We start from the raw sequence: 24,248 nt of genomic DNA, 5'->3' as shown, positions 1-24,248 counted from the left end.
CTTAAACATGTACTAGTTCTGTTGAAATCAAGGGAGCCAAACAAATATTCATGTTCTTCAATGAATAGACTACTTAACTGATTTCACACATGAAAAGTTACGGTTAGACCAGTCCTAGTCTCTCTTGAAGTTCAGATGCCAAGGGAGAATGCTATTTCATTTTACAAAAAAAAAAAAAATTAATTTAATTATGTTTGTACTCACAAAATAGTCTACATCATGTTTTCATAATTGTAAATTTACCCAAATATTTTCTACCTTGTTGTAAAACCTAACAATACAGTTTAGATAGCAAAATGGTAGACTTCATGGTAATTATATCAATGAGATTTCTGATTATGCCACCTGATAACAGATTAATAGAGCAAGAAGAACTATAAATGAGTCTGAAGTTCAATTTTCTCTATTTAAATTAATTGTTCTTGACCTTCTTAAATTATTAAAGAAGTGTAATATTCTGCTACAAATTACCTCTCTTATATTGGGTTTCATGTAAGCTTATAACTGATCATTGGGACATTACTTCATTTTCCATGTTATAAACCTACACATGGCAATTGTTCATTTTAATCATAGAACACTACAAGAAATTGTAACAATGCATGTAATGCAACTAAATTATCAAGTTCATTGACTTTTCTACTGCAAAAGAAAAAAATTTCCAATGTATATAAAAGATATTGATTGGAACAGAATAGAACACAAAAGGCTTTTAAGGTCTTACATGCTGACAGGCTTGTTGCCAAAGGACGTGTTTTCACTTAGCATTTTGCTCCAATGTATCTATGTGAAAATTTGGTAAAAGTAAAGACTCCTACAACTAGAAAAATGCAAAAACCCACAATCTTTTTGATGCTGCTGTCCTTACAGGTAGGACAGTGAACATGCACAGCAGAAATAATAGTAGAGAAAGCTGTTTATTATCAAGACAAAATTTGGATATGAATTCCACCACTAGGCTTTTGGATAGCCTCACCATCTAAAAGACAGCTTTCACTGATTCACCAGGCACATGTGGACAGACAAATCTTCCAAAAAAATACAGGTAAGTTTACCTTTGGAATTTTTTTTTGTCTTCTAACTTCCTGTAGATTATTGCATTAGGATATACTATCTGGATACTTTGTATGTTCTCAAAAGCAATTTACAAAGACAAAGGCTATGGGATTCCAATACAGAATTGGATTTTGACTATCATGTTCACATTCTCAGTTTTATTCAGGCTGGAATTTAAAAAAACTAAAGAGATAATAAAAAGCTTCTCTACCAGGAATAAAATACATTGAATCTCGGGTCCTGCCAAGTTACTTGTTAAAATTTCTGTGTTGGAAAAGTCCAGCTGAAGAAAACAGACATACTTGCCTCCCTAAAATGAAGTATGTGAATGTGACTTTGAGGAATCACAGTTTAAACATTAAGATTTCAATTTACAATAAGCAACAAAAAGCTGTGGAACCATATCCATGGCCCATGATTTATTATCTCCAGGAGAAATATTTTTGGGTTCTGTATAGTCCAGGTTGTAGGAGTTTCACAGCCTTAATGTATTATTTGAGGACCAGTGACTGCAATGACCTTAGTCACATTTGTGGTGAGCTTGAGGCATCCAATTTTCAAACCAGAAGCCTAATTTTCTGTCTCATCATATAATTCTTTGATGTAGGTTTTTACTGGTTTCTTTGGTTTAATTAACCTTTCACATATAAATTATCATTATTATTTTGTTTAAAAAATCCTCTATCCTGCAATTCAACAGTGAAACACATCTTTTTCTAAAAAAAAAAAAAAAAAAAAAATGCCTTGTCTTTGCTGAATACAAACACATTTGAAATTATGCTCCTGTTTCACCTATGTGAAGGAATACATGAAGCTGAGATTTTTAAAAGATGGCTTGTGTAGCATTAAAGAATGAAGAAATACAGTGTAGAACAAAGAAAGGAAAAAGACAAAGAGGAATATCTGAAGCAGTATCTATTTCTCTTCATTCTAATCATAACAATCATTTTTTCTATTACTCAGTCAGTCTGTTCTGACTCTGGTCACCTCTAGAGCAAAATGCTAAAAGCTAAGTAGACATATAGGGAGACATATAAACAGACAAAAGAGCAGCACCAGTAACGTTATCAGGCAATACTAGATAATTAAGATTTTCATCATATTTTTAAGTGAAAGAGACACCATCAGAAAGGGAAAGCAGAGGGAGGATGATGTCTGACAAATCGTTTTATTTTTAAGTTGCAAGGTTTTATTCTTACCCTGCGAGCAGACTGTTACAGAAGTGGAAGCATGGAGAGTTTTTGTTTTGATATCAAAGTGCATTAAAAAATAACATAGAAACATGTTGTTTACAAGACATGGTGCATAAGGTTGTGAAAAACAAACAGTGGAGGGTAGAGTAGAAAATTGCAGAAGCTGTTTACAACACTATTAAACATCAGTATCCTGATGAGTACAAAAACCTGTGTTTGCCTCTATTTGCCTATTGCCTCACAAGGCTGCAACTGGCAAAAGTCCTGGAAGAACTGAAGATTAATTATTGAGGGATCTCTTTTTCCTGTTTCAAAAGGATGCCAAGAAGGCAATCTCCTTTGTGTTCAGAAAAAAGCTATCCATGGTGAAGAAGCAACATAGAAATATAAGAATATCATTGGGAATAACATTTATTAAAAACAAACAAAACTGCTGAACAACCGTAGGAGAAACATTTGTGCAGTCGTTTCCCAGCGTACTGTGAATGAACTGGGAGGTAAGAACTGAGCATGGTAATTTCTCAGAATTAGAAATTAGAATGAATAGGCAATTCCTTCCTAAATATTCATACAGCTCTACTAGGCAGGGAAGCAGTGATCTAGGTAAAACTGCACACACAAAAACTACATGCACATCTCTGGCACAATACAAGTAAAAATCAAAATAGAATAGTTTAAAATCCCCACAAGCACTGGCCATGCTCCTGAGATGAATACAAATTATTTCACTTGGAAAGCCAGAGGTTTTTACAACTTTCAGAATACACTGGTTTTGGGACAGTTCCTTTTGCCTTCAAGTTTTGTCAGATACAAGCCTTCCTTCACTTTACTTACTGTGGTTTACAAAGATGCTCCATAGGGGCTCACTCATGGCATAACCCACAATCAGGTGGTGACTGTGCCAGCATTTGTATGATGGTTTTGTTTATTGTGCACTACATTGAAGAGGTTTAAACAAATACAACTTCATAAGGTTTCATATTCAACCCCAATTTTGCAGAGGCAATCCCAGTAATTGACTGAAAGCAGAGTATATTGTGCACCCCATAGCCCCGAATCCACTACGAGTGCCTAATGTAATGCCAGCTATGGCACACAGTATTGTTCAAAAAAAAATTTTAAGTATTATAAAAGCTGTAAGAGTAGACCTAATACCAATTTTCATGTTTCAAGTAAAAGTCCTGGGATACAGAATAATGAATGTTCATAAGTGAAAGCAAGTAAGACTCCGCTGCAATATCTGCACAGAACTCACAATTCCATATTTCCCAGATCAGGAATCAGACATGCAGTTAGCACTCTTCCTAAAACAACTTTTATGCAATTCACATGTATGAACATAGAATTGGAGGAAGTAAATTAAATATTTCTTATAAATACCTTCCAGTGGAAAATGTCAAGCCATAGAGTTACTCTGGTTAAAGAAAACTACTTGTTCTAGACTGACTATAAATTGGGCATGATTACATTCAGCCTGAACATTTTACAAAGGCTTATAGAAACACACACATTGACTTAGTTAACAAATTTTAAACACTGTAACAGAGTCAGTAAACTGTTACAAGCTAGAGTTAATTAACTCATGAAAGTGTAGGACACAATAGGAGTTCCTAAACACACTGAGCTTGTGATACAAGTTGTCAGATGTCTGAACTGAACATATTTTTGATGGAATGTGAGCAGAAATTGGCTAGTTAGTTGTAAACACTATATTTATATTATATTCATCTCATCTTTCAAGGCTTCTCCTGGCTGATTATGAGAGACAGGAAGGAATTTATTTGTCATCGTGAAGCATAGGCTGGCATGTAAGACTGTACACAAAGTTGGGAGGGATATTCTTCCACCAGGGAGTTGACAAATAGCCACAGCTAGAGACAGGCTGAAAGCAGTGTGTGCTCGTGTTCTGCATAGCCATAAATTTTCATATGGTTGGTTGGGGCAGGCTGGCTGAAAGAACGACTGGCTTTCTAGCTCTCTCTTCTAAACTGGCATGTTATATACTTTAAACATAATCTGCAATTTTTCTAAAGATGTTCCTTGCAGAGAAAGGATGTAAACAGCTGATGTCTACTGCTCACCTTCTGCAGTACACTGAAGTGGATTTTAGTCCATGTCTTACATTAGTTTTAGGATACTGGGACACAAAATGGGTGGGTGGACTGTGGACCACATATTCCAAGGACCCTTCTCTGTTGTATGAGTTCTCACAACTGTAAAGAACTAGACACAGTGGCCCAGTAGTCCCTTCAAGGTTCCAACAACTCATATTAATTCAAGCTTATTTAAAATAAAACAAATCTTGATTTCCAAAGTACATTACCGATATATTTCTATAGCAAATACATATTGAGACATGTACACATGCAGGGTTTTGTCTATGTACATACATATATTCAGCAGTATCATTTGGCAGATTTTTTTTGTTCAATGTTTTGAAAATTTGTATGTATATATACTGTGGAATAGTGTAACTATCTTCAGTATTTTTTTAATATAGAAGGAATCTTTATTTTCAAAATGCAGTGCTACAAAAACTGAAAATAGCAATTTGGAAAAGTGTCCTTCAAGCCTCCTTTTTCTACCTTTTCAGTTCCCCAGGTTGCTTACCTGTCTGCGGAGGTCTCTTGTCTTCTTGCACATACTATCTATTGCAACATTCAAGGCATTACTTCTCTCTTTCTTGTCAGTCTGTAATAAATATGACAGAAAACACAACAGTGGTTATTTGTGATCTCTTAGCAAACATGTTCTTTGTGTCCTCAGTTCATCAGAGCATTTGGTAAATCATACATGCTTAAGGATTTTTTTGAATTTTAATATGTTTCAGGAGCCAGTACCACAATATTCACAGAATGCCAATTTCTGATGTTAAGCATAATCTGCTTAAAATAATCTGCTGAAACAAAACATATGATTTATTAGTATACAGGAACAAAATTAAACACTTTCTATCTTCTGAATTGCTGTAATACTCTTTTTATAGTCCAGGGTTACTTATGGAACAACATTAATATAATTATTGGTGCCAATCCATTATCACCATATTCACATGAAAAATTATGTTACCTCTCTACAAGCAATTTATAAATTCAGATGCCCACAATGCAGTTCGGTAGTGCTTTAGTCTGCAGCATTCATTATTTTACTCCTGTAAAACAGAATGGCTGAGTTTAAAAATGTCCAAGATGTTGCAATGCAAACACTGTCAATAAAAATGGACAATTTCTTCATTTAACAGCACATTCATTCTCAGCATCAACAGAAGATTGAGCTCTTGAGATGTTGGAGAGGCCTTAAGAAAATCAGTTGTATACTTTACAAACACTCTTAACTTTTTGTTTCTATCTATAAGCAAAGTGCTTATATCATTATTAGCTATTTGAAGTATAGTTAACACTTTTATCGTACTGCCCAGCAGTTTTTCTATAAAATATTACCGTAGTAGTTCTGTATCTACTAGCTGTTTCAAATAATCTTTTTTTCATGTTAGTACATAAGCTATATGAAAATCCAAGATGTCTGATGAACTTTGTTTCTCTAAAGCAGTCATTCGTTACTCACTACCTTTGACTGCCCTGGTCCAAAGGGAAAAAACCCACAAACAGTGAAAGTGTCTTTACTCAAGTCTTAAGTCAGTACACATTACATTTCCAGGGAAAGGACCAGATTCTCATACATGTTAAAAAAAAAAAGGCATTGTATACTGACCATAATATATGGGCTTCAGTTATAGTACACTAGGAAGTCTATGTTATGAACATGACTGTCTCTTTTTGTAAATCATACTAAAATAAATACTACTAAAAATAAATGTAGTATTATCTTGGTAGGCACCTAGGTATCTAACCTTGTTATATACAATATATCATACTTCAGTCAGTTATTTCCTTGCTAAAAAAAAATTAATAATCTGTGAACAGAGCAATATGCTTAATATTAAATCAAAGACTAGAGATGATCAGGAGAGAACTTTTATATTAAAAGTGAATCTGTAAAGCAATAGATACCTTGAAATAATTAGTACATTCTCTGTCAACTGAAATGAACAATCACTTTAAAAAATTGAGCTTATATATTCAGGGTGACTTCGAACTTTTCCTACTACTTTCCATTTCTGAAATTGCTTACAGTCTTCGCAGGGAACAGATGATCAAACACAGGTCTGAACTTCACCTTGAAACCTTCAAGGAATCCCTAAAGGTAGATACTAACCTTCTATTTCATAGTAATGTGACCATTTCTCATACCAATGCTTGCATAGGAACTGAAGTAAATAATGACTCTTCTAGTATGTTTTGCAAGCTATTGTCAGCCTTGACAACAAAATTGATCCTTTCTAAACTGCTAAGTAAACAGGACCAGTAAAAGCATTGTGGATACAATTCAGTTTATGCCTATGCATTTTCAGATGACAAAGATGCAGTTCCACACTGGCACATCCTTTAAAAGCCTTATATTTAGGAACCTATTTTTCAAAGACGACAGAATCCACGTAAAATATTGGGATTTTTTTAAAGTTCTCCAGTAAGCTGTAACATATAATATTAATAATACAACTGGCTCTAAGCAAACCTAGATCTTTGAGGCAGCTAATATGAAATAATCTCACTCGGGGAGTGGAATAAAAATATTGAACAGTGAACAAGGCAAAAAATACTTTATTTGCAAATTCTTAACATAATTGTCAATAGTCAATGTCAAGAAAGCAAACCTAACTATAATTGAAGTTATTTTTCACCTTGTGTTTTCCCCAAGAACTAAATACACTGTAAAATGTAGCTTCAGATGGCAGAATGTGGACAGGTCCAGAATGTGGGTAACCTCAGAGCTGCAGACTCTCTTCCTTAAAGAAATTTAAAACTCAAAAAACTACATTACTGTTTGGATAAATCCTTCTTGTAAATATTTAAGTATTTCAAAATTGTATATATTCTGTTAAAGTCAGTTCACCTGACTACAAAGTCTACGGTGGGAGTAGTCTTAAACATCGAAGGTCTCGTGCTGTGTTGTTCAGCCTCTGTAAGCTATTGTCCGTTGGTCCCAAGTACCTTCGAATGCTGAGTTACTCCTTTAAGTTAAGTTTATATTCCTCTGCAGACTCCCATATCAAATATGTTTGTGACAGTAACAGCTCAAGATCCTCACTAGATGATTAGACTTTTTAATAACTGAAAAATACTAATTTAATATTTTAAAAGTGTATATTAAAACGATGGCATAGTGAAACTAAACATGATCTGCACATCTCTACACTGTTTCACTCCCTATCTTCACACATATAGCTAACATGTCTGTATTTGCAATACTCTGCATCTGCTTGTCAATTAACATTCTTCTCATGACTGCTGTACTTAAAAACAAACAAGTCTATCCTGAAATAGTTCATTCTTGTACAGGGTGACTGGATTAAGAAAAGGGCTAGGAAAATTATGCACATTATTCTAGGCTCTGGATTTCAAAAATCATGCAGTTGAGCTCACTCCTTTCTCTCTGTTTTCCTGCACTCAGCTACAGTTTTATTCTGTAAAACATATGTAATAATGGCTATATGTCTCCCTTGTGAAGATACTACAAGCAATATCCATCTCCTATTTCAATGCATTTTTAACATATGAAACATTTCACAAGCATTAAGTCACACCATTATTAATACTCCGCTAAGTGAAAACAAGTATTTTTAATTAACACTGCATAGCCTGAAGATAGATGCTGAGTATCACCAATAATACAGGCCTATTTCACACACTGGCAAACCACATTAGTTGAATGACTCAAAACCACATGTGCAGAAAACCTTTTCTGTCAGATTTTCATTTAAAACAGTGCATATCTAAGGGCAGATTCTCAGCTGAAACAAATCACCATATCTCCACTGGTTTTAATGGAGTTCATTTTTATCAGCAGGGGATCATGACCTTCATAGAATCATAGAATCACAGAATCATTCAGGTTGGAAAAGACCCTTGGATCATCAAGTCCAACCATCAGCCCTACTCTACAAAGTTCTACAGATCCTTCTGCACTCCAAGGTATACAGATGCAAACAAATATGTTTGCATTTGCTACCCAACCTTGCAGGACTTAGGAACATGTCTCCAGTGGAGTCTTTGGTAGGCACACTCCCAAAGTACTACAAATTTTTACCTAATAGTTGCACTGTCTCTCCTATCTGAAAACTAATCAGTAGATTATAAAGACGATTTGGGCAAAACTACTTAAGAGATCATCTAAACTCTCCAAATACTGAGGCTAATAGATAAGGGCTAAATTTATAAAAAATTATATAAAAAGAATATATAACAGGATACAATCAGCCACAGGTATTAAAAGAGTAAATACTATTAGTATTATGTGAATCAAAGAACACCCCACCCCCCTGCTTTAGCTATAATCAGGAGCTCAGTTACAACACAAAATTGAAGTACTCTCATTAGCAGGATTAAAATAAACAAGATCTGGCCAAGTGAAATGGAGTCTGTTTATTTGGGTATGTAGTGGTGATAAAGTATTCACAAGGTTTTACTTAAATCTTCAAGGCTGCACTCCTTGAGGTCCCCTTATAGTCATCAGAGAAAGTAATTACTTTTGCATCACCTCCAAAGGTCCTGAGCCTCTACTCACCATAGAGGGTGGTGAGAGACACCTAGTTTGGTAAGTTGAAGTTTTGTCTTGTGAACAGTCCCCCAAAATACATTCGAAAACCCACAAACTTTTGAAAGTAGATTGTAACAGGCCTTCATGAAGCACCCTGGATATTTTGGACATATCCACCTGAAACTGGTATCAATATTTCAAATATAAAGTCATTGTTTTTCAAAAGTAGCCCTACATGTTCAAGAACACATCTGTAGACTCTAGCTTTTCAACATAGTGGAGTAAAAGGGAGCAATATTAATTTATTACGTCCATGGTGAGATCAGATGTCTTTTGAATTCCATAATACATAACATCTAGAGTCTTAGTTATAAACTTAAAAACTATTTTACTTTAGTCTTAAAGGATTCCTTCAAATATTTGTATGGCAACAAAACAGTCAGGAGATTCTATCCATGCCAGTATGCAGGGCCTCGAGATACAACAGCTGAATTAGAATCTAGACTGCAAACAGCAGAAGTGGTCAGGATCTATCTGTGTTCCCTGTGCAGGAAAAGTGATGTTGGAGTAGTGAATAAAATGCAGAGCTTGAGCCTCACTGAATTTTTAAGAATGGTCCTCCTCAGCCAAGTAAAGGAATAAATATATGCAGGTACTGGGCAGTATAAGGTTGTAAACAGGCTACATCAATATAAGCCTAGTTATATCACACACGTCTGTGTGTGCCATTGACTGCAGAAACTACAAAGCAGTAAGTAATTTATCTTGATAGGCATCCTGGCCTTTTTTCCTTAAACACCACTATAAATAGTTATTTGTAAACACACAAAACAGGCTTAAGATTCAGAGCATTCCTGATATTTGAGGGTACTCAGATATAAGTTCATGTTACATTCCTGGGCTTACATATTGGTTTAAAATAACAGAAGTTTAAACAAAGCAATAATACTTCACTGGAATGCTTAAAACTACATACATGATTTTAAAAAAACTACATACATGATTAAAAAAACCCTTTATAATCTTAATCCATATTGTACTCAAAGGCTCTCCTGAAAATAGATTTCCATACTTAAAGGCCTATAGTAGCTGTACCATGACTCTGTGGTAAACATCTTTTGATTTAGTTCAATGTATCCAAGGACAATTTTATTTTTAAAAAGACTAGCACATTTATTGAAATCAGTTCTCTATGGAAATATTCAAAAAAATGTCAAGCTAAAAGGTAAACACCAATCAATACTATGATTAGTTAATAAATGTCAGAGCTCTAATTAAATGACTGATCATTTCAGGCTATGTGTTGATTGACAGTAATCCTATATTCAATAATTATAGGGTAGTGTACATTCTACCTTAATTAAAAAAAAACAAAACCTCACCCAACCTAAATAAGATACACGAGGTCACGGTCCCTATAGAGATACCAGTCCCTATAGAGTCTGTTGTTATAACTTAGTTTTAAACATTCACCATTTAACACTTTTTGGTATATGGTGCTTATAAATGTTTCCTCTTTTGAATTATAAAATTTTGAATTCTAGACAAAATCATGAGAGCGATGAAAAAAAAAAAAGTTGTATAAAAAGCAATTTCACAATTTTTTATCACTGTTGAAACAATGCTGCTATTGCTTGGGAAAATTCCAGGCATGGATTTGTTGTACAGACACAAAAATAAGAAATTATTTTATTTTTTTTTTTACATACTCAGCTCATAGAAATCCTAATCTTTCAAATCCTGTTGTGTAATTTAACAAAGTAAAGACAATGGCAAGCATCTGTCTCAAAACAAACCCCAAACCATAAGCCTTCATAAGGGAAGATCCAGTTCAATCCTGTTGCAGTCTTCATTTATATTAAAACATATCAACTAATAGAGAAGGGCCAAGAGGTTTGTCAACTTGATTACAGTCATTTGCTTCTGCCAAAATTAGTTAACATAGTGCTTCAGCCATCAATAAGTAAATAAAACTAATTTCACTGTTTACATTCTTTGCTGGGAGAAGGCAAGCGACTTGTCACCTTTTAGGTCACACAGAGAGCGAAGAAATCCAAGAGGAGTGCTTTGCTATGAAACACCTGTGGGAAGTGCCAAGTCTGGGGCAGCCACACCACAAGAATGATAACAGGGCCCCAGAAACATCCTGATGATGGGAACAGCATAATACAGCATGGAAGGCCCAGAACAACAGTGTTTCAATAAACTCTGTCTTTTTCACAGTTCTTGCCAAAGTGAGTCCTCGGGACAGCTATTTCCGTATGGATAACCTCCCTCTCTCTGACATCTCATGAGGAACAAGTAACTAGAACCACATAATCTAAACCTTTCTCCAGCCAGTGGGTCTTACTCTAGTCAATCTGCTTGCCATCAGGCTCCTGGGTGAACCTCCTCCCTGACCCTTGTTCCCTGCACAGCCCCTGCTAGCTGCAGAACCTGCACTGCACCAGAAACTGCTCTGGCATTAGGCCCCCCAGAGACCCTGTTTTTCTTGGGGCAACATAGGCATACTATTACCAGAACATGAAAATCAAGCCTCAAGTGTCTTGTTATCAAACAAGATGCTCTTTGTACCCAAATGCATCTGGCTTCCTTGTTCAATCCAATATAAAGAAAAGATCTCTCAAGTAAGCTTTCTTTCTTACTGCCTTCTTGTCCCAATCCTACAGTTCCCAGCACAGCAGGAACAAAACCTGTTGTAACCAAAAGGCAAAATCAAAGAAACTTAAATGCTCTTAAGAATCTCTTCGTACTTGTACCAACTTGTATATCACTAGGCCTTAGGAATATTTGACCCTTACATGCAGAATTAATGGAAACAATATTTTACCCTCCAAATTTTTAACTTGCTCCTCAAAGTACAACTTCCAAGTAACAAAACAAGATCTCTTGTTGAAGGTCATATGCATAGTTAAATAAACCAAAACTATGATCTTATCCAAAGCTAAAGATGTCAATGGACAAGTTTGTGTCAGATTCGAACACAAAAGGAAGCCAGCTGTTTACAATTCTAGTTTTCAAGTATGTCTCATTCTTTTAACAAACTTTTTAAAAGAGCTCATGTTCTCCATCCTGGAAATAGATAGGAATAGCTTTTTGAGTGCAGATAACCTCATTGAAACAATCAGACTATTTAGATGCATGAACAATTATGTGCACATATTTCCTTTTTTTTTTTTTCCCCCCCAAAAATCTTTAAGGATTCACAGCAATGCCACCTTATTAACTACTGCCTGAGAGATCTCTTAAATGAACATTTTAGAAGTTATTCAAGGAATCCTCTGACAAGACAGTAAAGGCAGAACTTGACATTTCTGACATTTTAAAGAAAAAAAATTCCTTTGAAAAGGCAAAAGCTCCCAACCCTTTTCATACAGCATTTCAAAGCATATTTTTACTGTATATCAAAAGCCTACAAAAGAAAATTAATTTACAAGTATATTTATTACTTTTCTTTGTTAATATAGGAAGCACAAAGAATGATTAACTCATGAGTATTTTAAGTCAAAAATCACTATTTTTACACAGTAACACAGATTCCCTATTCTAATAAACCAAGACTAGTGCACTTTTTTTAAAGACATCTGACTCAAGAAAACCTATTTCTGTGAAAAAATAGTAAGTATTTTTAAAAAGGGGAGGGGGGGGTAAAAGCCAAGGGAAAAGAAAAACAAAAACAACAACAAAAAAAACAACCAAGAGGGGCATGGAAAATCATATGCAACTGAGCAAATAAGGAATCTTTCATGTGGAACTGTTTCTCATTATAGATTTTTTTTTCCTCAACAGCTTCAATATGAGATTGTCATTTTTTTCCTCTTCAAGCCATCACAGACAGCTCCCTATGGATCTAATGCTGTGAGATGTGAAGTACCTCATAAGAAATGAATTACCTCAACCTCTATCAATACCAATTGGAGTACCGAGGGCTCTCCTCACTGTGTGAATTACCCTTTCTCAATCAATATGCAGGAAAAGTCTTGAATTTAAAGCCTCTCAGTATAACTCTCTTTTAGCATTCAATTACATCTAATTCATAATACTGCAAAACAAATTTAACTCTAAATGAGCATGCATGAAACAGCCTTAAAAAAAAGCAACAACAACAATTTTTAGAATGAATAATCCTTTAATTAAAAAAAAAAAAAAAGCAGAAATTTTCAGATCCTAATTAATCCTAAACTGTCAGAAAGAATTATGTTGCTGGAATATGCATAATATTGCATGTTCTAATCTACTCTGTGAAACATTAGTTTCAAGCAACTGAAGTTGGGGTGGGTAGCCAGGGTATCTCAAAGGAGAGAGCAGAACCCGTGGTTTCTGGTAAGAGAATAAGAATCTTAAATTCTCTTGAAAGTGACTATGAGCAAGCCAAAGAAGGGAAGGAGGAATCTATGTTGTTTTCAATTTTGACTGTTTCTTTCTGATATATAAGGCAAATATCTCATTATATCAGTTTTTCTCTTACTTTTTCACACTGGCAATATTAGAAAAATTCAGCATGATTCCAAGCTGATCCTAAAAAAAAAAAAAACCCATACTTAAGGTTAATTTGCTTTTTACTAAGAAGCAATTTTCTAAGTTCCTAGTAGACAAGTTTTTAATTGAATATCCATCTACCATTCACCAAAGTGTTCCAGCAGTTTTATAGAAGGAAAATAGGAAATTAGTTGGAGAAAAACTCATCCTACAGCAGCAGCATAAGACTTTCCTATGATGAACTATCATATAAATTGCTTGGAGATTATATGTTGTTATGAGAAGGAGGAAGGGGATAGAGGGTGAAGAAAATTCAAAATAAAATATAGTAGAGTTTCTGAGACAGTCCTTCTCATCCAGATTGTTTAAAGGTCTTAGCTGTACTCTAAATCAAAATGTGATGGTCTTAAACAGAAGTCATAAACAGGGAAAAATGTCCAGCGCTAAGCTACTTGAATTCTTCCATACCTAGGGATAGACTGAGTTAATACAACTTCTAAAGTGGTATTTCTGCAGCAAAGCAAAGGCACATCCTGCATTTTTCAAGACAACAAAAACAATCTTACTGTGGTTTTAGATGGGGTATTTTAATGCACTATGTACTACATAAATAGATTCCAACAGACTTAAGAGAAGTGTAACAGCATTCAAATATGTCAGCATCATATATATAAAATACATACAAACCTTTTTTTAAATATATAGAGTGATTACAGATATATTTCTGGAAAAAAAAATAACCAACAACTTTTTCAGGTCCTCATAGCCACTCCGTACTATCCAATAGCATCACACTTTCTCCTTATATTCCCATTATATCAAAGAGTAACATGAAGAGATAAGGAAGGTAGAACAGTAGAACTAAGAAGGTAATTTCTTTTTTTCCTTTATGAAGTTTGCTGTGTTGACATATTTATTGTTCTGAGATAATCCCTATGATCCTATTCATGATCAGTTATGGAACAGACATGCCATGATATTTCTTTTACTGGAAAACCAGCATGCTCTTGTATCGCCATGGATGGGTAATGAAGATTGATTTCCCTGATTCCTTTGATCTGAGATTTCAGCTATGCACATGTCCATAAACAAAGGAAATTCCACTTGTAATTATTCTAAAAAGGCATTTAGTTTCACTCACACATAACTCACACTCTACAACATTTCTGCGGAATGATTTGAAGGAAGCTGTTTGAGACAAACATGGGTGGAAACATGACAGATCTTGGTTTACAGACAGAAACTTTATGAAAATAGCTACTTGTCAAAGACTTCAGCTCTAAACCAGGCAAAGTTTGGTCATTTCAGCTAACATGCACATTATGGATTTGGTTTTGTTCATAACCATACTTCAAATAGAAGTTAAAGGATGAAACCCCAAACAGACAAAACCTGTTAATTCCATTTAATTATGTTTTACATGTATTAGTTAATCCCTTTCTAATCCAGAGCAATTAATTTAACACCATACTGTGATGCAATATGTGAATCTAGGAGACTAGAAGTCACTTAATGTGCAATGAATGAAAATCCAGCTTTTAGGGAGAAGACTAAGGCAAGTGGTTTAAAAATTTAGCTCTCAAATTTACAAATACTTCAGCTAAACACTCATCAGCATCCTGTACATATAATGAATCCAGATTGTATGAATTCCTTTATACATGTCTTGTCTATACAGAGGACTACAAGATAAGAGGTAGCAACATAAGAAGTTTTGGGGATTGTCAGAGCAAATAATAGCTGATGCAATCACTTCACCAGGTGAATTCTGTACTATCAGTCACTTCCGAATAAAACATACCATTATTTATAGCAACACAATGAAATTACTCAAAGATGTTATTCTCAGAAGCTCATGACTAAATGTTTTTCATACTCAAATGTTATTTTAAAAAATCACTATTGTTAACTAGAGAAAATCTATTCTACTTCAGATAGTTTCTGCTGTTAGCACTTATGGGGGAAAGAACATGAAAGAGATTGATAAAAGAGCACTTGAATGATCCTTTTACATTGACGACTGCCAGGAAAGAGGACATTGCATAGCCATTTATTTAGCAGATTGATTTGGAGAGTGAGAAACCGGAGCATTACAGTGCCTGTTGGATTATATTCTCAGTACAGGTTTAAAGATCCTGTGTTTCTATGCTACATGAGAGAAAAAAAAGCAACTTGTTAAATGTAGCAGCTAACAAACAGAGCAAGTGAGGCTGTATGTGATGGCATGCAGGGAAGACAACTGAAAATTACAGTCTCCTACAGGGCAGGTAAGATCAAGAAAGTCAGCTATTCAGGGCATATTCCTCTGCAGTTCTATGCAGAAATTCTCTATGTTTTTTCCCCTATTTATTTTTACACAGAAAAAAACCCCAAATGGAACCCCCTGTGGAAAAATTCACTCAGCATGCAACATTTTTAACATTCTAATGAAGTGATCATATTTTATGTTGGAAGTTCTTTTTCTTCAGGACTTTTAGTTTAAACTTTGTAGAGCATTTCTGTTTAAATTAAGATTTCCAAAGTTTCATATTTCATTTTTTTAACCATTTACATTCCTAATTAGCCAAAGAATTAATGTACTATAAATTAACCTACATTCGCATACAATTGTCATCAGATCTATGAAAGATTATAGCAAAAAAGGAAAGGAAATGAAAGTATCTAATTAGAACAGAATCAGTAGAAAAGTAACTGGGAATTATGTTGGGTAAAGCTAGGAGCAGAAGAAAGATTCATTAAAGGTTTGAGAGAGATGTGTGTAAGTTAAAATCCTGTGCTGACGCATCATTAATTGTACAGAGTAAGCTTTTAACTGACAGGCAGCAGTGAAGATCAGGTAAAAGGTAATGAAAAGTCCTTGATATTAGCAGAAAGCTCAAGAAGGGCTATTAATACATAGGTAGAAGAAAAGATACAGGAAGCATTGTGACATGGCTATAGAAGGTAAGAGTCATGCAGACTGATGAAGTTCAAAGGTCAAGAGGAATATACCCTGTAGAGGTATAGCCTATTGATTTTAAGAATAGTGTTCATGCTTTTAGGTAGCCACACATAATGAAGCAATGGATAACATAAATGCTCTGTAAAAGAGAAATCAATGGTTGCAATCTGGTGACAGCATTTTGTAATGACACCAGTTATCTCAGTTGAAGTAGAACCAGGCAAGCTGTCTGAATACCCAGTGACATGAGCTAGTTTCATGGACTATCTCTGCTGACTGTACATATCGTATCAGAAGCAAAAACACCTAACAGATTCAAATTAGGGTTTTAGTGGAGGATAACATATTTTAAAAGTATGCTACTTATGTCTTATCAAGAGATCAGTAAAAATTACAAACCCAGGGTCTAGCAAAGGCTGTGTTGAAGGTAGGCAAGCATTCAGTTTAAGACACTGCACCCACTTGGTATGCCTCTACTGGCACAATACCAGAGATATGGTGGTAAACTGCCACCGTGCAGTAGGAAAAAAGGTGAGAAAAGGAGCTTATAAAAAAAAAAAAAATCGGAAAAATAGAATGAGTTTTTTCATAAACGCAGCAATATCACAGAGCTCAAAGAACATTTTTTTCCTTTAAGATTTATATTCCTTCCTTCACTTCCAATGAAATAAATGAAATACATGGCTGAAATCTAATGAGTAACCTCCTCTTTCTATAAATGTGTGTTACTGAATTATACATGAAATTTAAAGAATGTCAAAAATACACAAAGTCAGGTTAAGTAGGATAACTGTAAATATTGTTCACTAGTTGCAACGTACATGTAAATTCAGATGGATGCATTTATATTAAAGAAATATTCAGGTTGTTTTATAATGACCTGTTACCAGGGTCTTAAAAGATACGTTGTCTGCTTGTGTACTCCAAAAGTAAACCACTATATAAGATTTGAAACTTTTCTTCATAATATCTACAGAGCATTTTCTCTTGGACCCCCCCTTACTGCTCCTCAAGATAGTGTACATAGGTCAGAGTAACTGCCACTAGTTCAGTTAACTCTCAACCACGTGGCTGGCACATAAAGGAGAATAAGAAAAGACAGGTGGAAGTCAAACGTCCACACAGACTGCAAACTTCAAGGAATAGCTTATTGGTAAGGAAGTCGTCTTTATTCTTTGCAAGTCCTTGTATATATTTTAACAACAGGTGCAGTCAGTTACCATTTTCATTTATTAGCTGGCAGATAGTTTTGAAGTTTCTCATGCAATTACTCATGGTAGCACCACCATGCCAAAAGCCATGTTATCTCCCAATTCTTCAAAGATGCTGCAGCATTTAATAAAAGTGGTGATGGAGCTCCAGGTGGCAACAGAGCAGCCATCTAGAGTTGCAATCTCAGCCCAGCCACAGAAGTTTTTGAGGACTCTTACAGTATGCTCTGATGATTGTAGAATGGCACCTTTCAGCAGTTTACATGCAGGCGCAGATACAGCTTGCTATCCACTTAGTTAGTCCTCTTGGAAACAGCTGGACACAAAGATCTCCCAATAGTAAGCATCAGTAACTTGAAAAAACTTCAGAAAGGGACTGTTCATTGACTCTGTGTGGTGTATGAAACATCATTCATGTGGAGAAAACATTCAAGCATGCATTTAAAGATGGTGCTAGTATGCATTCTGCTGATAGGTCATGATAGGTGTGAAGAAGAATCTTAATTCCACCATCTCCCTGCTGCTTCGAGTTTTGTTGCTATTAACTATATATCTATGCATTTGATGATACACAGATATATTGTTCAAACACACACAATACTCACATATACAAATATAAATTCAGATAGCAATATGTCAGACTGTACCTGGTTTACTTTATAAACACTCTTTGGACTGAAAAAACTCACAATACTGCATGCAGATCTGACAGAAATCCAAGCACAGCAAGTGCACAAAACTGAGTGACTAACCTGACAACTTACCATATTTGAGAGCCACCTGTTCAAGCATTGCAAATCAAAGAAAACCAAATTTTCTATTAATTTGAAACATAAATACTCACCGTTACCATGGAAAATACTGTTAATAAATGCCATGGAAAGAGAGTTTAGCATACAGTAAAATTGTGAATGAGATTCTGAGAATTAAGATAATGTTGATACGTATTAGATATATGTATCTTACTTCAGGCTTTCATAATAAAATACTTGCTATTGTGCTATGAACAGTATGGCAGAAAGTAAGCTTTTTTCTATAATCCCTCCCACTCCACTCTTGTTGCACCGAAAATTATCCCTACCTCCCTGTTCTAAAATCACTTTGAAGAGTATATGCCTATTTGCTGGGGGGAAAAAAAAGTGGAATCACTTCAAATATCAGCTGTTTATGGAAGTATAAAACATATTAAAAAACTCAGTGCTGAAAGTATAACTTCAGTTTTGCATCATCTTTTGTATGAAAATAAATATATTTTAAAATACACTTGTTATATCAAATACACTTCAGTGTGCTATGCTTCCAAACTGCCACAACAAGAACTGCCTAAAAACAAATGTCTGTGGATATCTCCTTTATCAAACTACTTAAATTTATCACACTGAAAGTACACTTTTAAATGTCTTTCAGCAATATTAAAGGGTGCATACATTCATTTTTAACTAGAGTATGTGTTCCAATGTAGACAAAATACCTCTACAATCACATGACAGTATTATATATTAAAAACAACTAAAATAATAATTGAACAAAACCACATTAATGGGATCATGGATCCAAGAGAATATAAGAGCAATTGTACATGAAAATGCTTTATGTCAGATTGTGCTGACAGCATAAGAGAAAATGGATGCTGTAGTAAACCATATTACATAAAGAGCAAATCTGATGTGACAGTGTATCTGCAAAGAATGTTAATAAGAACAAAACCAAAATCATAAAAAAAGAGAATGGGAAAGCTAAGCAGGAAAAGCAAAGCAAATATTCCAGGCAAGGTTTGTTCTGTAATTAAGAAACAGAAATTAAATTATAAACCATGGAAGAGCTGTTGTTTCCTACTCACAAGGCATGAGTGAGAAGGGTACTTGGAACTGAAATGAGTTTGCAGAGCCAGGGCTTGGTTTTGGTTGTTTAAGACTATCACACTCAGGCTCGTCTTTTTTTTTTTTTTTTTTTTTTAAATTACTGATACACTTCTTTTATGCTCATCCATACAACAGCAAATTAAATATACAGGATGTTTTTGCTACACTCAGAAAACCTCAAATGGGAACTAACACAAAACTGCTATTGCAGACATACACTGACATAATTTAAACTCAAGGGTACTGAGGTAAAAAAAAACACAGCAAAAATGAAAATTACAAAGTTGAAGGCTCTTCTTATGAAAGACTTGAGGTTTGGTGCTTCATTAAGCTATTCTGAGTGCAGGAACTTGGGTGAGAAGAGCCAAAATGCTTCCAGATTATTTTGCTGCTAAATCCAGGTTCAGAAAGACCTGGATCCTCACACACCACCTAATGAAACTACGGCAGTTAAAGAAAGCCGTAGAGAACCATGCCACTGTCTGAAGTCAGAAGATGGCAATAAATGACATGCCGTGATCCCTGCACACTACCTCTCCTAGCCTAAAGAGACATTAAGCCTATGTTAGCAGAGCAGGTGCCAATTAAAAGATTCTCCTGCTTTGGAGGAATCCCATTAACCTTCTCAGGGCAACTGCTTGTGTTCTCTAAGTGATCAAGAGAGGAGAACGGAAGACAGAGCTACAGGGCACAGAGCTATGTCTGATTTACACTACCCTGAAGAGACAATACAAACTTGTTCTAAGAAAAAGGAAAAAGTAACTTTGTGCTGTAAATTACATAGTCAAACAAGATCATTTCACATATTCCATACTGACCAAGTCCAAACCCAAAAGCTGAGATGTCCAACATAACAGTGATTTCATTGAATCATCATTATTTATCAGTAATAATCTCACAGTACTTTCAAGCATCTGAAAAACAGCATTCTTCTTAAATTAGTGACATTTAAAAAAAAAAAAAAAAAAAAAAAGAGGTAGATGGAAGCTATAGAGACTGGAACAAAACAGAGCTTTTAAAACATGTTGGCTAAATCCACTATAAGCTGCACAACAGCAGCGTGCTCTGAAAAGTCCCTAACAATATATGGACAATGCATACTTGGAGCCTCTGGGTATTTTTATCCATGTTTCAAAAAGTTTTCAGAAGGAACAAGGTTGCAGTACTTGCAAAAATATTAAGTGCAGGTTTTGTTTAGAATACATAACTACATACATACTCTACAAAAGCTTTAAAAAAAATGATGCTTATAGCATGTCAGCTTTGTTACTGTTTTTGCAGTAAGCAGCCATCACTACCCAAGTGACAGTAGAAATTATGTGCATAGGGTAGATCAAACAGGCTAAATGAAATAAATACACTGCAAAATATCCACTTATTTCTCATACAATAAAGAGACAAAGATCCCATGATATGCAAAACATCTTTAACCACTTATAACTCTCTATATTAGTTACGGCATTTACTAAAAATGTTGTACGTTAAAATTAACATTATTAGCTGTTTTAACACTAGTTTGTTAGCGATCACAATGTTGTGAAATGTGCAACATACAAATAAGTGCTATGCTTTTAACAAATTCCATCCACTAAAAAATGATCCCCTAATGGCATCCGATATAATTTTAAAAGATAAATACTCTTAAATTTTACCTGTAACCTGAGCGTAAATAAAAACAAATCAATAAAACAGACAGGTTCAATGCATAAGTTGAAAGAGCTGGTAAACCTAAATACACCGTAAGCAACTGTTGTTAAAACTAAAAAAGAAAATAAAAACAAGTTGCTAAGAAGCACAAACAACACTTTGCTCTCGTTTTCATTTATAATTGAAATACCAAGGAGTAGTATACTCAGAGGCTCTAAATGATAGATGACAGAAATCAGTGAAGAAACAAAAATCAAGCAACTGGTTTCTAGCATCAATCGTACAGAACATTCAACATAGGGCAGAGAATGACAGGAATTGCCAGTTCTTGCTAACTTCAAATTTCTGAGGTTGTTCCATGCAACACTGCCATCCCTGAATTTATAAAGTACTGATTAGAATTTAAAAACACATCATCACTTAGAAGCTTCATCCACTTCAAGCGTGATATGAAGAGACATTGCCATAAAATGAAGGCATCGACCGGCTCTGGAGACTGAGGCAGAAAATGAACAGCTTCCCACTTAGGGAATACATTTAGTAATGGAAAATGGAAAGTTGAGCATGAACAAGCCAGATGACAGAATGGCATCTTGAGAAGGCTAACACAAGGAGGTCTGAAAACAATACCTGTAATTTTCAACAGGTTTACTGTTGACTTATTAAGCAGCAATGTGCAACTGAGAGTAGGGCTTTATCAAGCAGTTTTTTCCAATCTTTTGAAAGAGAAACTGAAGTTCGAGAAACAAAATCTTTTGTCCAAATATGTGTCTGCTAGTATGGAAGCAGTTCAAGTAGCATCCTCTGACTCTCACATCTACATCACACCTTTCACAAAATATGGGTCATACTCCTTGCTGCATAATGATAGCTCTTAATGCAGTTGAACTGTTATAAGAGAACACTGATCTAATTTTTAATCCATATTCAAAATGAGACAAAAGTCTGATTCAACACACTGATTAAGAAGACAGCAAATGCCATAAATTTTATGTGTGCACAACATGCACATATTTAGAACAGAGACAACATTGGTACCACTCTTGGAATTTATATTTAAATGAATATAAAAAGTTGCTAAGCTGAAAAATGCTTTTAAATGAATTCCCTTCATTATCACATGTACTGCAAAGAGACAGAAACCAACACAGACGACTCAGACTGATACTCTAAAAGCTGGTGGTTCATACAAAGGATGCTAGGTACCATCTGTGACCTCATGAAGAATTTAACCTCCACAAGTTTTTTGGACCATTCACCATGGGTTTAAACACACTCTAAAAATCACTTCAGACTTTGGACATGTGCCAGAACAAAATTAAAGCCCTTCATACTCAGTTTTGCTAACTGCAGAAACTCATTCACCTGAGGCTCAATGATGACAACTTGATTCAAATGCAAATCAAGATTGGTAAGTTTTGTAAAATACATTTCCTGTCTGCAGACCGCAAAACACTATGCTAAAAAAAAGTTCTCTTTTTTAACTTTTGAAATATCTAAGCCCCACTTGTAGTTTAACAATATAAAAGCTGTAAACATTTTCAGATTCTGCTACAAGAGCCCATTTAGATTCTGTCCCTCTTATTCTTTATACCTTAAACAAAACTTGGGTAGGTCAAAAGCTTTTGAAAACTACACCTTGTCGTTAAGTAGTTACTCAGACTCCAATATATATCGCATATGGCATGGCCTAGAAGTACAGCAATGCTTGTTATCTGTGTCATGTTAGCTAATAATTTCTTGCCAGATCCACACAGAGATTAAGGTACCTTTCTCAATAAAGAGAATGCCGAAGAACAGCTACCCCTAGTGATCAGAGAAATGGGAGACGAAGTTCAAAGTCTATCTCTGTTTACAGTCATTTCTCATTTTTTCCAACAAGCTTGTAGCCAGACACAGAATAAACACTGAAAGACGACAGTACCTCAATATGTATATACATATTTGGCAAAATCACTGCAAATAATTATACTAGAAACAGCTTTCTGAATAGGCTTTTATCACATTGTTACATCCAGGGCAGAACTCTAGCTTCAAATGCTAGTGTACCTCCAGCTAAAGAGTTAAAGCCCAATTTAAATTTCTCTGCTCTGACCTTCTCAAACAGAATAGAAAACAGAACCTTCTCTGGGTCTCTATGCAATATGAAAGCACTTGAATGGGCTAACTTAGGGCCAGTCTTTTTTAAGTGCCCTGATCACTAAGCAAAGATCCCTTATGTGGAGGGTCACACATCGGAGTGGTATCAATGGCAGACGGAGAGCAAAAGGTAAGAATGTAGACTGGGCACCTGGGGGCAGAAGCCTTCCATCTGGTAACAGCAATACCCCACGCCAAATGGTGTAAGGGAGAGAACATCAATGTGTTTTTACTGTGCCTAGCAGAGCTCCACTTCACAACAAGAAAATCCAGATGCTACCACAGGAGAAATATATAATCATAGAATCATTTATGTTGGAAAAGACCTTTAAGATCATCAAGTCCAACCGTTAACCTAACACTGCCAAGTCCACCACTAAAGCATGTCCCTAAGCACCACATCTACGCATCTTAAATACCTCCAGGGGTGGTGACTCCACTGCTTCCCTGGGCAGCCGGTCCCAGTGCTTGACAACATTTTCACTGAAGAAATTTTTCCTAATATCCAATCTAAACCTCCCCTGGCACAACTTGAGGCCATTTCTTCTTGTCCTATCACCTGCTACTTGGGAGAAGAGACCAACACCCACTTTTCAGGAAGTTGTAGAGAGAGATAAGGTCTCCCCTCATCCTGCTCTTCTCCAGGATAAACAACCCCAGTTCCGTCAGCTGCTCCTCATAAGACTTGTGCTCCAGACCCTTCATCAACTTCGTTGCTCTTTGGACTCGCTCCAGCACCTCAGTGTTTTTCTCGTAGTAAGGGGCCCAAAACTGAACACAGTATTTGAGGTGTGGCCTCACCAGTGCTGAGTACAGGGAGACGATCACTTCCCTGGTGCTGCTGACCACGCTATTTCTGATATAAGCCAGGATGCTCTTGGCCTTCTTGGCCACCTGGGCACACTGCTGGCTCATATTCAGGCAGCTGTTGACCAACACCCCCAGGTCCTTTTCTGCTGGGCAGCTCTCCAGCCACTCCTGCCCAAACCTGTAGCGTTGCACGGGGTTGTTGTGACCCAAGTGCAGGACCCGGCACTGAGCCTTGTTGAACCTCATACAATTGGCCTCGGCCCATTGATCCAGCCTGTCCAGATCCTTCTGTAAAGCCTCCCTACCCTGAAGC

The 24,248-nt window shown here is 35.6% G+C and overlaps 1 protein-coding gene across 4 annotated transcripts in view; it reads right to left on the bottom strand.

Moving 5' to 3' along the window:
• The window catches only part of CTNNA3 (catenin alpha 3), a 544,925-nt gene that overhangs the window by 230,264 nt on the left and 290,413 nt on the right, over positions 1 to 24,248 (bottom strand). For all 4 annotated transcript variants that reach the window (XM_074874301.1, XM_074874302.1, XM_074874304.1 and 1 more), the window contains one exon: positions 4,860 to 4,940. In XM_074874301.1, coding sequence (XP_074730402.1) covers positions 4,860 to 4,940 — 81 coding nt within the window. The remainder of the gene's footprint in view (positions 1 to 4,859; positions 4,941 to 24,248) is intronic.

Source organism: Strix uralensis, chromosome 7 (genome assembly GCF_047716275.1).
Source record: "Strix uralensis isolate ZFMK-TIS-50842 chromosome 7, bStrUra1, whole genome shotgun sequence".
Lineage (NCBI taxonomy): Eukaryota > Metazoa > Chordata > Aves > Strigiformes > Strigidae > Strix > Strix uralensis.
The sequence above is the reverse complement of the archived record's forward strand: the minus strand, read 5'-3'. Positions and strand labels throughout refer to the sequence as shown.